Source organism: Bufo gargarizans, chromosome 6 (assembly GCF_014858855.1).
Source record: "Bufo gargarizans isolate SCDJY-AF-19 chromosome 6, ASM1485885v1, whole genome shotgun sequence".
Lineage (NCBI taxonomy): Eukaryota > Metazoa > Chordata > Amphibia > Anura > Bufonidae > Bufo > Bufo gargarizans.
In genome coordinates, this window is record NC_058085.1 from 123,406,547 (window position 1) to 123,425,156 (window position 18,610).

The 18,610-nt window shown below is 43.5% G+C and overlaps 1 protein-coding gene across 4 annotated transcripts in view; it reads right to left on the reverse strand.

Annotated features, from left to right (window-relative positions):
- Nucleotides 1-753: 753 nt before the first annotated feature.
- The window catches only part of KRT222 (keratin 222), a 71,371-nt gene continuing 53,514 nt past the window's right edge, over nt 754-18,610 (reverse strand). For all 4 annotated transcript variants that reach the window (XM_044298074.1, XM_044298075.1, XM_044298076.1 and 1 more), the window contains 4 exons: nt 13,394-13,614; nt 12,240-12,310; nt 3,610-3,727; nt 754-2,495 (listed from right to left, as the gene is read on the reverse strand). In XM_044298074.1, coding sequence (XP_044154009.1) covers nt 2,282-2,495; nt 3,610-3,727; nt 12,240-12,310; nt 13,394-13,614 — 624 coding nt within the window. In that variant the 3' untranslated portion in view covers nt 754-2,281. The remainder of the gene's footprint in view (nt 2,496-3,609; nt 3,728-12,239; nt 12,311-13,393; nt 13,615-18,610) is intronic.

Below are 18,610 nucleotides of genomic sequence, written 5' to 3' on the forward strand. Positions count from 1 at the left end.
GGACATGAGAGGCACCCAAGTGTCATGTCAGACCATTCGAAACTGTTTTCATCAACATGGTCTGCGTGCTAGACAACCTGACCACACCACCAGGCACAGGTGTCATCTTCTTGCATGGGCCAGGGAGCATCTACGCTGGACAAGGGACCAGTGGACCCCAGTGCTGTTCACTGATAAAAGTCGATTCACGGACGCTGAGCAGAAATCATGGCCGCCAAGGAGTTGGACACTTCAATGCGTTATGCATCGGCCACTGTTGTCACCAGACAAGCCTTTGGTGGTGGTGGTGTTACAGTGTGGACAGGTGTGTCTAGTCAATACAGAACTGCCCTACACTTTGTGAACGGTACAGTGACAAGCCCATACTACTTGCCTCTACATGAACAACACAGGTCTAATTTCATCTTCACAAACGATAAATGCGCCAGACCTGAATCCCATTAAAAACATATGGGATCAGCTGAGCCGCCGTGTAGAGGCTCATAACTCTACCTCAGAACCTCAATCACAATGCGCCAGCTCATCGAGGTTGCATTATTAGGGATCGGCTACTAGACACTGGGGTACCTCACTTTCTTCAGACCTGAATTGAAGACTTATGGGATCAACTGAGTCACCATGTAGAGGCTTGTAACTCTGTACCCCAGAACCTCAATGACCTGAGGACCACCCTTCAAGAAGAGTGGGATACTATGCCTCAGCAGACAATAAGTCGACTTGTGAACAGCATGAGATGCCATTGTCAAGCTGTAATTGATGCTCAAGGCCACATGACAAGTTATTGAGACATTGACATTTTCTGTGAGGGTATACCCACCACAGTTTTTTGCTTTTATTTCAATAAATTGTTTGAGATGAGGAAATTACTATTGCATTCTTCTAATTAAATGCTCTACTTTCATGATATAATATCACTGTAGCGTGAACTTTTAACATTTTCCATAAATTTCACCTGAAAGCCATATATCCCTAACTTTTTGTGAGCAGTGTATACAGTATCTGCCCTTTACAACCTCTTCCTGCAAACACCGACAGAGGGAAGGGGAAAGTGGAGTTATGTCAGATTTAGAAACATCAGCAGCTGGGTGAAGAAGTTGCACACACTCTGCAGAAGCAAAATGGAAGAAAATTTTTAATGAAAACTAATTAGAAAGTGGCTTCATTTTTTATTTAAGAGGCAAAGGAATGAAAAAAATTCTGTGCAAAAGTGTTCAAAGCCTTTAAGGTGTACAGTAGACATAAGGCAAGAGCAAAACCACCTGGGTAGCAGCAACTTCTATAAGACCCAGCATCTGAGGTGGGCCATTCCCCATAGGTTAGGTTAGTTAGAAATTATTATTACTATAATAATCATAACCTTTCAATTTCATAAACTCACTTGGTGGAGTGGGACCCAATTCTAAGTTTAGCTATAGGCAGGGGCGTAGCAAAAGGCTCATGGGCCCTGGTGCAAGAGTTAGGCTTGGGGCCCCCTTCCCTCAGTGCTTTGTGTGTCTTCTTATGCAGCACAAGGGTCTTTGGGCCCCTCAGGCTCCTGGGCCCGGTAGCGAATGCTACCTCTGCACCCCCTATAGCTACGCCCCTGGCTATAGGGCTGATCTATTATTTGTATTGCCCTTTACCCAAATATTACAATAATCACCCATCTCCCCAATGCAATTGGATAATCACCATACATGTAAGCACCAATCACCATTACTTATGTCACTAGTGTCCTATTAGAAAATTTGTCCACCATTAATTTAAATTCAACCCAATCCCAAGCTCGACCTTTGTGCACCAGCAAGAATGAAATACAGTAAAGTGCAATCCCTAGTAGATCATTAGCACTCTATATGACTGTGCTACCTTCTATAGGTGGTCAACAGTCTAATGTTTAGCCCTAAATCTTTCCTACACACATTGGGTCAAAATGTTCTCAATAGGTGACTAAGAAGAGGATATGAAATATTAGACAATTCCTTGAAATGTATTTCTGTGAATACTGATCAGCCTATGAGTCCTATAATGGCAATGGAGAAATTTAAAATAAAGGAGCGTTGGTCCAGGATTGTACCTGTCTGTAACAAACAATTAAAATATATATTTTAGGCCTCTAACTTCTACGTCTTCAATAAATATACATACAAATTATATGAAACTTCTATACTTGCATGAAGAATGCATATTCAGTTTTTCTCTTAGATCCAATGCAACCCTCTGTCTTGATATGATTAGCAGTATTACCAAATGTCGTCATCTGAGTTGTTTGCCTTTTTTCTTTGGGTTGGTAGTTGTGAGGTCAAGGACTCATGGTGGGAATGCTGCTCGAGCGTTTCATGATTAACCGAACCTCGATGTCAGGTAGATTGTCCTTTTTGGTCTGGGAACATGCTTCATCTGCAGCTGCCATGTGGAGGTCAAATCTTAAAGACACAGATTTCTTTCTGAGTTTAGGATTGTCCTTGAAGAAGGAACCTTCCCACCTTCTGATCATTTCATCCACTTTCTCTGTCCTGTAAAAGTAGAATACAAGTGTGTTATACTATATCAAACAGAAGGACTCTTTAGATTTCTGCTGGACACTTCAGTTATAGCAGTGATTCCCCATGCACACGACCCTATCAGTTTTGCAGTCCCGAAATTGTGAATCCACAAAATACAGATGCGATCCGTGTGCTATCCTCAGTTTAGCTGCGGGCCCATTGTTTTTAATGGGTCCATGGTCTGCATTTTGCGGACATAGTCTATTTGCGGAATAGACATACGGATGCAGAAAGCACACGGATAATCCACATCTGCATGCGATGACTGTTCCGCAAAAAGACAGAACAGGTCCTATACTTGTCCGCAAAATGTGGACCCCATTAAAGGGGTTGTGTCACTTGAGCAAATAGCATTTATCATGTAGAGAAAGTTAATACAAGGCACTTACTAATGTATTGTGATTGTTCATATTGCCTCCTTTGCTGGCTGGACTCATTTTTCCCATCATATTACACTCTGCTCGTTCCATGGTTACAGACCACCCTGCAATCCATCAGTGGTGGTCGTGCTTGCACACTATAGAAAAAAGTACCATCCTATGTGCGCTCCTACGGTCTTTGCCACCAGAGAGACCAGCGCTTTTTTCTATAGTGTGCAAGCACAGCCACCGCTGATGGATTGCAAGGTGGTCATAACCATGGATGACGACTTATCACTGGACTCCTGTCTTCGGTTATTTATGGCAAACTCGGCTAAAGACAAAAATGAGGACCACTTCTCCTGGTTCTCCGAGACGAAACATCTCAAATAAGTCTTGAGATTCTGGTTAGTGCGTTCATTCTGTCTGTTCGACTGAGGATGAAAGGCCAAAGAGAAGGACAATTATACCCCCAGACAAAGAGCAGCGGTGAAGCCTGGAGTGCATCTCAGGAAGTAGCAGAGGGGAAAACGGGTAAGCAGTAAGTTGTTATTTTAGGCAGTTTACATGGGTAACCTGAGTTTTCATATAACTCGACCAACCCCTTTAATGGTATGAGCAACTTTCTAATTTCGGCCAAACCGAGCTATGGTTTTAAACTTGACAACACATTCATTTATTTATTTTTTTGTTTTCTCCAGTGGTTAATAGGATGCATTACTTACTGCACTGTTCCAGTGGCCTCCGCACCCTCATCTGCTAAATTTCCATTAAATATTGCTTGGTCTTTGTCTTGCTGGTCTGGAGACTCCCTGTAAACCTTTGAACTCTTGTGCACAGAGCCTACAATAATCAAAATATGAGACATGTAATGTATTATCTTAGAATTCTGCATTGATTACATTTTCATGTTTTTGATGATACAAAAGCTTCATATTGAACCCGTTAGTAGAACTGAAAAGAAATTCCAGACACAGCACCTCTCTCTCCCACATGGCTGTGCTTGGTCCTGCAGCTGAGCCTCATTCTATAAAATGAATTTGGTGGAAACACGTTTAATTATATCTGAAAAGGCTTATGGATTAGGGATTTGGTTACTCTGCAGTAAATGTGAGGACATTCTTAAGGTCATCAATGTGTCACCACATAAGATAGATGTCGACTGAACTCTTATTTGGGCAATGGGTATTGGGGTCATTAATTAAAGGGAACCTGTCACCGGGATTTTGTGCAAAGAGCTGAGGACATGGGCTGCTAGATCGCCGCTAGCACATCTGCAATATCTAGTCCCCATAGCTCTGTGTGCTTTTATTGTGTAAATAAACCGATTTGATACATATGCAAATTAACCTGAGATGAGTCCTGTCCCTGACTCATCTCACATACAGGACTCATGTCAGGTTAATTTGCATATGTATCAAATCGGTTTATTTACACAATAAAAGCACACAGAGCTATGGGGACTGGGTATTGCGGATGTGCTACCAGCCATCTAGCAACCAATGTCCTCAGCTCTATACACAAAATCCTGGTGACGGGTTCCCTTTAACCTCCTCAGGACCGCCGTACGCAGGATTGCGTCCTGCCGGCGGTCCTGCTCTTCTGGGTGGACGCATATACGCGTCCTCCCGCGAGAGCGGAGATTTCCTGTGAACGCGCGCGCACAGGCGCGCGCGCTCACAGGAACGGAAGGTAAGCGAGTGGATCTCCAGCCTACCAGCGGCGATCGCTCGCTGGCAGGCTGGAGATCCGAATTTTTTAACCCCTAACAGGTATATTAGACGCTGTTTTCATAATAGCGTCTAATATACCTCCTACCTGGTCCTCTGGTGGTCCCTTTTGTTAGGATCGACCACCAGAGGACACAGGTAGGTCAGTACAGTCCCACCAAACACCACACTACAATACACTACACCCCCCCGTCACTTATTAACCCCTGATCACCCCATATAAACTCCCTGATCACCCCCCTGTCATTGATCACCGCCCTGTCATTGATCACCCCCCTGTCAGGCTCCGTTCAGACGTCCGCATGATTTTTACGGATCCGATCCATGTATCCATGTATCCGTAAAAATCATGCGGACGTCTGAATGGAGCCTTACAGGGGGGTGATCAATGACAGGCGGGTGATCACCCATATACACTCCCTGATCACCCCCTGTCATTGATCACCCCCCTATCAGGCTCCATTCAGACGTCCGCATGATTTTTACGGATCCGATCCATGTATCCATGGATCCGTAAAAATCATGCGGACGTCTGAATGGAGCCTTACAGGGGGGTGATCAATGACAGGCGGGTGATCACCCATATACACTCCCTGATCACCCCCTGTCATTGATCACCCCCCTGTCATTGATCACCCCCCTGTCAGGCTCCATTCAGACGTCCGCATGATTTTTACGGATCCGATCCATGTATCCATGGATCCGTAAAAATCATGCGGACGTCTGAATGGAGCCTTACAGGGGGGTGATCAATGACAGGCGGGTGATCACCCATATACACTCCCTGATCACCCCCTGTCATTGATCACCCCCCTGTCATTGATCACCCCCCTGTCAGGCTCCATTCAGACGTCCGCATGATTTTTACGGATCCGATCCATGGATCCGTAAAAATCATGCGGACGTCTGAATGGAGCCTTACAGGGGGGGTGATCAGTGACAGGGGGGTGATCACCCTGATCACCCCCTGTCATTGATAACCCCCCTGTAAGGCTCCATTCAGACGTCCGCATGCGTTTTGTGGATCCGATCCATGTATCCATGGATCCGTAAAAAATCATGCGGATGTCTGAATGGAGCCTTACAGGGGGGGTGATCAGTGACAGGGGGGTGATCACCCTGATTACCCTGATCACCCCCTGTCATTGATAACCCCCCTGTAAGGCTCCATTCAGACGTCCGCATGCGTTCTGTGGATCCGATCCATGTATCCATGGATCCGTAAAAAATCATGCGGATGTCTGAATGGAGCCTTACAGGGGGGGTGATCAGTGACAGGGGGATGATCACCCTGATTACCCTGATCACCCCCTGTCATTGATAACCCCCCTGTAAGGCTCCATTCAGACGTCCGGATGCGTTCTGTGGATCCGATCCATGTATCCATGGATCCGTAAAAAATCATGCGGATGTCTGAATGGAGCCTTACAGGGGGGGTGATCAGTGACAGGGGGGTGATCACCCTGATTACCCTGATCACCCCCTGTCATTGATCACCCCCCTGTAAGGCTCCATTCAGACGTCCGCATGCGTTCTGTGGATCCGATCCATGTATCCATGGATCCGTAAAAAATCATGCGGATGTCTGAATGGAGCCTTACAGGGGGGTGATCAATGACAGGGGGGTGATCAGGGAGTCTATATGGGTGATCACCCCCCTGTCATTGATCACCCCCCTGTCATTGATCACCCCCCTGTCATTGATCACTCCCCCCCTGGTAAGGCTCCATTCAGACATTTTTTTTGGCACAAGTTAGCGGACATTTTTTGTTTGTTTTTGTTTTTGTTTTTTCTTACAAAGTCTCATATTCCACTAACTTGTGTCAAAAAATAAAATCTCACATGGACGCACCATACCCCTCACGGAATCCAAATGCGTAAACATTTTTAGACATTTATATTCCAGACTTCTTCTCACGCTTTAGGGCCCCTAAAAAGCCAGGGCAGTATAAATACCCCACATGTGACCCCATTTCGGAAAGAAGACAACCCAAGGTATTCCGTGAGGGGCATATTGAGTCCATGAAAGATTGAAATTTTTGTCCTAAGTTAGCGGAAAGTGAGACTTTGTGAGAAAAAAATCAAAAAAAAATCAATATCCGCTAACTTATGCAAAAAAAAAAAAAATTCTAGGAACTCGCCATGCCCCTCATTGAATACCTTGGGGTGTCTTCTTTCCAAAGTGGGGTCACATGTGGGGTATTTATACTGCCCTGGCTTTTTAGGGGCCCGAAAGCGTGAGAAGAAGTCTGGGATCCAAATGTCTAAAAATGCCCTCCTAAAAGGAATTTGGGCCCCTTTGCGCATCTAGGCTGCAAAAAAGTGTCACACATGTGGTATCGCCGTTCTCAGGAGAAGTTGGGGAATGTGTTTTGGGGTGTCATTTTACATATACCCATGCTGGGTGAGATAAATATCTTGGTCAAATGCCAACTTTGTATAAAAAAATGGGAAAAGTTGTCTTTTGCCAAGATATTTCTCTCACCCAGCATGGGTATATGTAAAATGACCCCCCAAAACACATTGCCCAACTTCTCCTGAGTACGGCGATGCCAGATGTGTGACACTTTTTTGCAGCCAAGGTGGGCAAAGGGGCACCTTTCGGATTTCGCAGGCCATTTTTTACACATTTTGATTGCAAGGTACTTCTTACACATTTGGGCCCCTAAATTGCCAGGGCAGTATAACTACGCCACAAGTGACCCCATTTTGGAAAGAAGACACCCCAAGGTATTCCGTGGGGGGCACGGCGAGTTCCTAGAATTTTTTATTTTTTGTCACAATTTAGCGGAAAATGATGATTTTTCTTTTTTTTTCTTTTTTCCTTACAAAGTCTCATATTCCACTAACTTGCGACAAAAAATAAAAAATTCTAGGAACTCGCCATGCCCCTCACGGAATACCTTGGGGTGTCTTCTTTCCAAAATGGGGTCACTTGTGGGGTAGTTATACTGCCCTGGCAATTTAGGGGCCCAAATGTGTGAGAAGAACTTTGCAATCAAAATGTGTAAAAAATGCCCTGCAAAATCCGAAAGGTGCACTTTGGAATATGTGCCCCTTTGCCCACCTTGGCAGCAAAAAAGTGTGACACATCTGGTATCGCCGTACTCAGGAGAAGTTGGGCAATGTGTTTTGGGGTATCATTTTACATATACCCATGCTGGGTGAGAAAAATATCTTGGTCAAATGCCAACTTTGTATAAAAAAATGGGAAAAGTTGTCTTTTCCCAAGATATTTCTCTCACCCAGCATGGTTATATGTAAAATGACACCCCAAAACACATTCCCCAACTTCTCCTGAGTACGGCGATACCAGATGTGTGACACTTTTTTGATGCCAAGGTGGGCAAAGGGGCACATATTCCAAAGTGCACCTTTCGGATTTCACCGGTCATTTTTTACAGATTTTGATTGCAAAGTTCTTCTCACACATTTGGGCCCCTAAATTGCCAGGGCAGTATAACTACGCCACAAGTGACCCCATTTTGGAAAGAAGACACCCCAAGGTATTCCGTGAGGGGCATGGCGAGTTCCTAGAATTTTTTATTTTTTGTCGCAAGTTAGTGGAATATGAGACTTTGTAAGGAAAAAAGAGAAAAAAAAAAAAATCATCATTTTCCGCTAACTTGTGACAAAAAATAAAAAATTCTAGGAACTCGCAGTGCCCCTCACAGAATACCTTAGGGTGTCTTCTTTCCAAAATGGGGTCACTTGTGGCGTAGTTATACTGCCCTGGCAATTTAGGGGCCCAAATGTGTGAGAAGTACCTTGCAATCAAAATGTGTAAAAAATGGCCTGCAAAATCCGAAAGGTGCACTTTGGAATATGTGCCCCTTTGCCCACCTTGGCAGCAAAAAAGTGTGACACATCTGGTATCGCCGTACTCAGGAGAAGTTGGGGAATGTGTTTTGGGGTGTCATTTTACATATACCCATGCTGGGTGAGAAAAATATCTTGGTCAAATGCCAACTTTGTATAAAAAAATGGGAAAAGTTGTCTTTTGCCAAGATATTTCTCTCACCCAGCATGGGTATATGTAAAATGACCCCCCAAAACACATTGCCCAACTTCTCCTGAGTACGGCGATGCCAGATGTGTGACACTTTTTTGCAGCCAAGGTGGGCAAAGGGGCACCTTTCGGATTTCGCAGGCCATTTTTTACACATTTTGATTGCAAGGTACTTCTTACACATTTGGGCCCCTAAATTGCCAGGGCAGTATAACTACGCCACAAGTGACCCCATTTTGGAAAGAAGACACCCCAAGGTATTCCGTGGGGGGCACGGCGAGTTCCTAGAATTTTTTATTTTTTGTCACAATTTAGCGGAAAATGATGATTTTTCTTTTTTTTTTCTTTTTTCCTTACAAAGTCTCATATTCCACTAACTTGCGACAAAAAATAAAAAATTCTAGGAACTCGCCATGCCCCTCACGGAATACCTTGGGGTGTCTTCTTTCCAAAATGGGGTCACTTGTGGGGTAGTTATACTGCCCTGGCAATTTAGGGGCCCAAATGTGTGAGAAGAACTTTGCAATCAAAATGTGTAAAAAATGCCCTGCAAAATCCGAAAGGTGCACTTTGGAATATGTGCCCCTTTGCCCACCTTGGCAGCAAAAAAGTGTGACACATCTGGTATCGCCGTACTCAGGAGAAGTTGGGCAATGTGTTTTGGGGTATCATTTTACATATACCCATGCTGGGTGAGAAAAATATCTTGGTCAAATGCCAACTTTGTATAAAAAAATGGGAAAAGTTGTCTTTTCCCAAGATATTTCTCTCACCCAGCATGGTTATATGTAAAATGACACCCCAAAACACATTCCCCAACTTCTCCTGAGTACGGCGATACCAGATGTGTGACACTTTTTTGATGCCAAGGTGGGCAAAGGGGCACATATTCCAAAGTGCACCTTTCGGATTTCACCGGTCATTTTTTACAGATTTTGATTGCAAAGTTCTTCTCACACATTTGGGCCCCTAAATTGCCAGGGCAGTATAACTACGCCACAAGTGACCCCATTTTGGAAAGAAGACACCCCAAGGTATTCCGTGAGGGGCATGGCGAGTTCCTAGAATTTTTTATTTTTTGTCGCAAGTTAGTGGAATATGAGACTTTGTAAGGAAAAAAGAGAAAAAAAAAAAAATCATCATTTTCCGCTAACTTGTGACAAAAAATAAAAAATTCTAGGAACTCGCAGTGCCCCTCACGGAATACCTTAGGGTGTCTTCTTTCCAAAATGGGGTCACTTGTGGCGTAGTTATACTGCCCTGGCAATTTAGGGGCCCAAATGTGTGAGAAGTACCTTGCAATCAAAATGTGTAAAAAATGGCCTGCAAAATCCGAAAGGTGCACTTTGGAATATGTGCCCCTTTGCCCACCTTGGCAGCAAAAAAGTGTGACACATCTGGTATCGCCGTACTCAGGAGAAGTTGGGGAATGTGTTTTGGGGTGTCATTTTACATATACCCATGCTGGGTGAGAAAAATATCTTGGTCAAATGCCAACTTTGTATAAAAAAATGGGAAAAGTTGTCTTTTGCCAAGATATTTCTCTCACCCAGCATGGGTATATGTAAAATGACACCCCAAAACACATTCCCCAACTTCTCCTGAGTACGGCGATACCACATGTGTGACACTTTTTTGCTGCCAAGGTGGGCAAAGGGGCGCATATTCCAAAGTGCACCTTTCGGATTTCACCGGTCATTTCTTACACATTTTGATTGCAAAGTTCTTCTCACACATTTGGGCCCCTAAATTGCCAGGGCAGTATAACTACCCCACAAGTGACCCCATTTTGGAAAGAAGACACCCCAAGGTATTCTGTGAGGGGCATGGTGAGTTCCTAGAATTTTTTATTTTTTGTCGCAAGTTAGTGGAATATGAGACTTTGTAAGAAAAAAAAAAAAATAAAAAATCATCATCATTTTCCGCTAACTTGTGACAAAAAATAAAAAGTTCTATGAACTCACTATGCCCATCAGCGAATACCTTAGGGTGCCTACTTTCCGAAATGGGGTCATTTGTGGGGTTTTTCTACTGTTTGGGCATTGTAGAACCTCAGGAAACATGACAGGTGCTCAGAAAATCAGAGCCGTTTCAAAAAGCGGAAATTCACATTTTTGTACCATAGTTTGTAAATGCTATAACTTTTACCCAAACCATTTTTTTTTTTTGCCCAAACATTTTTTTTTTATCAAAGACATGTAGAACTATAAATTTAGCGAAAAATTTATATATGGATGTCGGTTTTTTTGCAAAATTTCACAGCTGAAAGTGAAAAATGTCATTTTTTTGCAAAAAAATCGTTACATTTTGATTAATAACAAAAAAAGTAAAAATGTCAGCAGCAATAAAATACCACCAAATGAAAGCTCCATTAGTGAGAAGAAAAGGAGGTAAAATTCATTTGGGTGGTAAGTTGCATGACTGAGCGATAAACGGTGAAAGGAGTGTAGTGCCGAAGTGTAAAAAGTGGCCTGGTCATGAAGGGGGTTTCACCTAGCGGGGCTGAAGTGGTTAAGGGACTTGTGACCATTTTAGTTGAAGAATAGTTGCAATTCCCTTTTTTTTTTAATTGGCCTTGCGACAATATTTAGTTGCACGGGCAGTTTCACGTCATGTTCAGCAGTTGGGAATGGATGGGGGCAGAGCAGGGGCATGCTGGGGGGCTGGGCTAGGGCCAGAACTTCGACCCCGGCAAATTTACCAACATTTATCACTGGGGTACCACAGGGGTCAGTAATGGAGGGGTCAATGTCACTAGTGGGGTATCATAAGGGTCAGTATTGGGCCCTATTCTCTTCAATATATTTATTAATGATCTTGTAGAAGACTTACACAGAAAAATATTTTTTTTTTGCAGATGACACTAAACTGTGTAAAGCAATTAACACGGAAGAGGACAGTATATTGCTTCAGATGGATTTGGGTAGATTGGAGGCTTGGGCAGAGAAGTGCAGATGAGGTTTAACACTGACAAATGTAAGGTTATGCACATGGGCAAGAATAATGCAAGTCACCAGTACATACTAAATGGTAAATCACTCGGTAACACTGACATGGAAAAGGACTTAGGAATTTTAGTGGACGGCAAACTAAACTGTAAAACCCAGTGTCAGGCAGCTGCTGCTAAGACCAATAAGATAATGGGTTGCATCAAAAAGAGCATAGATGCCCGTGATGAGAACATAGTCCTGCCAGTTTACAAATCACTAGTCAGACCACACATGGAGTATTGTGTACAGTTCTGGGCTCCTGTGAACAAGGCAGACATAGCAGAGATGGAGAGGGTTCAGAGAAGGGCAACTAAAGTAATAACTGGAATGGGGGGACTACAGTACCCTGAAAGATTATCGAAATTAGGTTTTTTTTTTTCATTTTAGAAGGAAGACGACTATCTAATAACTATGTATAAATATATCAGGGGTCAGTACAGAGATCTCTACCATCATCTATTTATCCCCAGGACTGTGACTGTGATGAGAGGTCATCTTCTGCATCTGGAGGCATACCCATGGTGAAGGGAAATTGTAAGGAGCATCAATCAAGTATGTGATGCTCCATACATCTGTATAGGAGATGTGGAAGCAACCTAAGTGATCACCACTTCACTGACACTTACCTGAAGGCAAGTTAAAGCCTATTTTGCTGGTAGATGATTCCTGTTCCTGAAGTTGTCTTGTACCATTTAATCTGTCAATAGAAATGAGTGAGGACAGTGCTTTTTGTGACATAAACCATTACCCCTTTACGGTACACGATATCTACAGGAGAAATTGGGCATTACACGGTACCAATTCAAGTTATTGGCTTTGTTAAGGAGGACAGGTGAAGTCCCCAAGAATAAGAAGTGCTCTTTGTAACCACTCTCTGACCAAGAGACAAGGATCCTAAATTAAGGACCCCCTATATTAACTCAGGATTTGCTGTTAAAATATATGTGTTACTTTCGGGCCAGCAGTCGTGTCAAAGTGTCAGTCACATGACACAGCTGAGGATCAGAAGGGAGATTATAACTCACAAATTCAGTCAAGAAAACTACCTTCACTACAGTTAACATCATGTACCTTTCTAACAGGTCAGACAATTAACATTTTTGTGGGAGTGCTTCTTTAAACAGGCAATCTTCTGCCCAAATATTGCTAGTGATTTGTCTTCTACCTAGGATATCCTCACTAGCGGTTTTCCACTAATCCTTACTGTCCTGGTTTTCTGACTCTTTTTGGATCTTAACCTAGGTTCTTGGCTGATGATTTGGACCCTGATGCTCCTTCATTGTTCGGAATTCTGGTTTGTTATCAATTCTGATTTCGGTTTGGTGAATTACCCTGATTACACTTCTGGTATTGACTTCTGTATTTGGTATTGGCTCTTATTTGGTTCTGATTTGGTTTATCTTGTGTTTTCCTGGCCTGACCCCGCTTGTATGATAGTGTGCTTGTCGATCTGTCACTATGTGTCCTTCCCCTTAGGTCCCAGCACTTATCTAGGGAGGCACTGTCGACTAGTTGTGGGCCTCTGCCTAGGGCAGATCATGCAAGTAGGTAGGGACAGTGGGGCGGGTAATTCAGAGTTTATTGCTTCCTACCATGACAAAATTAAAATGTATTTCTAGGATGGACAATAATTTTAATTATTACTATAACAACATCTGGTATAATTTCTATATATTTATGTCTACAGGAACTTGGATATGGGGTGTGCTATGTATCTTGGTTTTGAGGTCATCTTAGGCCTTAATAACGGGTATGTACAGCTTAATTTAGAAAGATGCACCTTCTCTCTTCACTGTCCAGCAAGCTTCGATATGCTGAGATTTCATTTTCCAGCTTCATGTTGGTGTTGAGGAGCATCTTGTGCTTCTGGAGCTGGGCCCAAACTCCTTCTCTCACCTCTTGCAGCTCATGCTGTAAATCAGCAATCACAGCAGACAGAGCCTCCAGCTGCTTCTGGTGCTGCTGCTTTGTTTCATGGAGGGTGAACGTCAGACTCCTTTCCTTTAAAACAATCATAAATAATGCATTTAAAGGGAAACTCGTTAGAAACACAGAATAACCTACGGTAATTATTCATTAGCTTCTACAAAAATCCCTTAATGGGGTTGGCTACTTTCTGATTACTGTTGATCAATGTGTTTCTAAGATGACTATATGTTACTTACTAATATAGCCTTTGTTGAAATTCTATGCAACTTGCAATATTTCATAAGGTATGCCCTCTTGTTTGCCAAATGTTTTGTGCTGTCCACAAAGAGGTTCTGTCCATATGGCAGGTGCAGCAGCCACTTTATGGACACAACCTTTTGAAGACAATAGAAAAGACATGGCAAACAATGGGGCATACCTTATGAAATATAGAAAATTACACAGAATTTCAACAACAGGCTATTTTATCAAGTGACATATAGTTATTTTACATGCACAGTGGTTACAAGTAGCCAGCAAGTGATCAACCCCTTTAAAGAGGACCTGCCATCGCTCCTGACATGCCTGTTTTAATAGCTAAATGCATTTCCCTGTGATAACAATTCTGGAGCATCTTTTCATATGGCTTTATGTTGTGCTATTCCTTTATTATTTCTTCTAGAAGTTAAGACTGAATTGCTAGCAGTCTGCAGTACGGAAACAGAGGGGTGTTAACCAGTTGGGGGGGATGTCCCTGCACAGTCTCACCCCCAACTGGTCATCACCCCTTTGTACCCTTACTGCAGACTGCTAGCAATTCAGTCATAACTTCTACAATAAATATTAAAGGAATGGCACATCATAGAGCCATGAGAGTACATCCTCCAGAATTGTTATCACAGGGGGAATGCATGTACACTGACGAGCAAAAGAGTAACAATGTTTTGAACCTTTGACTTTCAGGCTCCATATCTCACCATCCACTACATCTTCGAACGTGAGACTACCATCATTTTAGAGATAATCATCTTGGCTATCTCATATATAAATTGTTTTTGCAACTATTTAGCATATGACTAGTTATGCAGATTCTTGTCATGTAACTGCATTGTTACTGTTTTACTCCTGGTGGTGGAACCATCTTTTTCTTCTTGTATACTACAAATTAAAACCTGTTCTCACACTCCCTATAGCTCAGTGTGTTATTAGGTTGATTCCTAAGCGAAAGGTCACTGGTTCAAATCCAGCCATGAAGAAGATTTCCCAAGAAAAGAGAAACAGCATCATCTAGCTCTGTGATGGCTAACCTCCAGCACTCCAGCTGTGGTAAAACTACAACTCCCAAGATGTACACTTGCTTGGCTGTTCTCAGAACTCTACAGAAATTAATGGAGCATACTGGGAGTCATAGTTTCACCACAGCTGGAGTGCTGGAGGTTAACCATCAGCGATCTAGCTCATCGATAGGGGTATCTGGGCAAAGAAAATTGCCAAACTGCATCATGTGAGTGCCATGACAGTTGGAAGAATACGAAACTAAGTCTGTCCATCCATTCCAAAGCCAAGAAGTGGACATCCAGGCAAAATATCAGAATCAACAAGTCGGCTCATCACAAAGTCTAACAGTTCTGGATCAACAAACACGGCAGTAGAGGTGGCTGGCATTCTTTGTAATAGTGAGATCACAGAAGTCCATGCAAGCACTGTGCGACGCATATTACACAAGTCTGGAATGGTGGCCCGAAAAAAAAGCCTCGACTTCAATATCGTCATAAGAAGCGTCAGCTCGAGTTTGCAAATAAGTATATTTGTATATATATAGTGGACAGTAGAAGTATAACAGTGGACAGTAGAAGATTGGAAACAGGTCATTGGGAGCGATGAGATGAAAGTCAATAGACTGGGCTTTGATGGGTACAAATGGGTCTGGAAAAAAACAAGAGAAAAGGGGGCTAACGGATCGAGAAATTGGAGGAACTGTCAAGTTCGGTGGAGGAAGCCTGATACTGTATAGGGTTGTTTCACAGCCAAAGATGTTGGAGACTTGACCAGGATAAATGGTGATCTCAATGCTGAGCAATATGTGAGTATCCTACAAGACGAGTTACTTCATACACTCGAGTACTATGGGTATGAAAAGGACAACATAGTCTTCCAGCAGGACCACGACCCGAAGCATATGTCCACATTAGCGAAAAAATGCAGAAGAGGTGCTGGATTGGCCGCCACAGTCCCCAGACCTCAACCCAATCGAACATTTGTGGGTAGACTTCAAGAAAAAGCTGTATTCGTATGCGTCGACCAGTATGCACCAACATTGGGAACATGTAGAAGAGACCTGGGTACGGCATACATATTAGGACATCGTCAGACATCATCCACAACTCCATCCTCCGTCAGGCAAAACTCAATCAGCCCTCAGACAAAACTCCGTCCTCCGTCACCCAAAACTCCATCAGACCTCCGACATCACACAAAACTCCGTCCTCCGTCACCCAAAACTCCATCAGACCTCAAACATCAGACAAAACTCCGTCCTCCGTCACCCAAAACTCCATCAGACATCAGACAAAACTCCGTCCTCCGTCACCCAAAACTCCATCAGACATCAGACAAAACTCCGTCCTCCGTCACCCAAAACTCCATCAGACCTCAGACATCAGACACAACTCCGTCCTCCGTCACCCAAAACTCCATCAGACCTCAGACATCAGACAAAACTCCATCCTCCGTCACCCAAAACTCCATCAGACCTCAGACATCAGACAAAACTCCGTCCTCCGTCACCCAAAACTCCATCAGACCTCAGACATCAGACAAAACTCCGTCCTCCGTCACCCAAAACTCCATCAGACCTCAGACATCAGACAAAACTCCGTCCTCCGTCAGGCAAAACTCCATCAGACCTCAGACATCAGACAAAACTCCGTCCTCCGTCAGACATCAGCCAAAACTCCGTCCTCCCTAACTCAAAATACGCCCTACTACACACACTCTTCACCTGACGGAGCTGCTAGCTGCTGGAGAGGCAAAGGACCTGTGATGACGTCATGACCATGTGACGAGTCACGTGTGTGGGAGGGGTCAGATGTGCACAGCAGCTGGTAGAGTGTACAGAACAGTAGCCATCAAATAGAGCTCTGTACTAGAGATGTGTGTGTAACCTGCATGTAGCAGAGCTGTGTACTGTGTTACAGAGATGTATGTGTAACCTGCATGTAGCAGAGCTGTGTACTGTGTTACAGAGATGTATGTGTAACCTGCATGTAGCAGAGCTGTGTACTGTGTTACAGAGATGTATGTGTAACCTGCAGGTAGCAGAGCTGTGTACTGTGTAGCAGATCTGTATGTGTAACCTGCAGGTAGCAGAGCTGTGTACTGTGTAGCAGATCTGTATGTGTAACCTGCATGTAGCAGAGCTGTGTACTGTGTAGCAGAGCTGTATGTGTAACCTGCATGTAGCAGTGCTGTGTACTGTGTAGCAGAGCTGTATGTGTAACCTGCATGTAGCAGTGCTGTGTACTGTGTAGCAGAGCTGTATGTGTAACCTGCATGTAGCAGAGCTGTGTACTGTGTTACAGAGATGTATGTGTAACCTGCAGGTAGCAGAGCTGTGTACTGTGTAGCAGATCTGTATGTGTAACCTGCATGTAGCAGGGCTGTGTACTGTGTAGCAGAGCTGTATGTGTAACCTGCATGTAGCAGTGCTGTGTACTGTGTAGCAGTGCTGTATGTGTAACCTGCATGTAGCAGAGCTGTGTACTGTGAATCAGAGCTGTATGTGTAACCTGCATGTAGCAGAGCTGTGTACTGTGTAGCAGAGCTGTATGTGTAACCTGCATGTAGCAGTGCTGTGTACTGTGTAGCAGAGCTGTATTTGTAACCTGAATGTAGCAGAGCTGTGTACTGTGTAGCAGAGCTGTATGTGTAATCTGCATATATCAGAGCTGTGTGCTGTGTAGCGGAGCTGTATGTGTAACCTGCATGTAGCAGGCTGTGTACTGTGTTACAGGGATGTATGTGCAACCTGCATGTAGCAGTGCTGTGTACTGTGTTACAGAGATGTGTGTGTAACCGCATGTAGCAGAGCTTTTTACTGTGTAACAGAGATGTGTGTGTAACCTGGGAACTATAAAAAAGTGTAAAATAAAACATAAAAATTCAGATCACCCCCCTTTTCCCAAAATGAAAATAAAAGAACTAAAAAAATACACATCATGGGTGTCGCAATGTGTAAAAACACCCATTGTATAAAAATATATTCCCCATACGGAAAACGGCAAAACAGAAGAAAAAAAAGAGTCCAAATGTCCGATTCGCCGTTTTTGGTCGCTTCATTTGCTACAAAAATGTAAATAAAAAGTGATCAAAAAGTCTTAAACACCCCAGAATGGTATCAGTGAAAAGTTCAGATTGCCCCGCAAAAAATGAGCCCCCACCCAGCTCTGTACACATAATTACAAAAAAGTTATAGAGCTCAAAATATGACGACCAAAAAAATAAATCTGATTCTGTAAATCTCCTGTCACTCCGAGTTACTCAGAATTGGTAGCCCTAATTAATAAATACATGCAACATGAATGCATATATGCCGCTTCACACAGATCACAAGTGTTAGGCCTCTTGCACATGAACGTTGTTGGTCCATTCCGTGCATTGGGGACAGCAATTTGCAGTCCTGAATGCACGGGCAACGTGCGTGCAGCGGCCGGGACAGATCCAGACCCATTCAACTTGAATAGGTCCGTGAATATGTTCTACTTTTTAGCTGTGCGGAGGCATGGCCAGAAACACCACGGAAGCACTCTGTAGTGCTTCTGTGGGGATCCGATCCGTGTTTCTGTTCCGTTCAAGTGAATGGGTCGACATCACGGATGCGGGATGCACACGGCTGGTGCCCTGTGTATTGCGGAACCGCCGTATGTGGTCCACAATACGACCATGTGCAAGAGGCCTTACAAAGATGGGATTTAAGGTGCACATCCTCTTGTGCTTCCCATATTCCACAGATTTATATCACACAGCTACTTACAGTTGTGCTGATAAGTTTACATACCCTTGCAGAATTTATGATTTCTTAAAGGGGTAT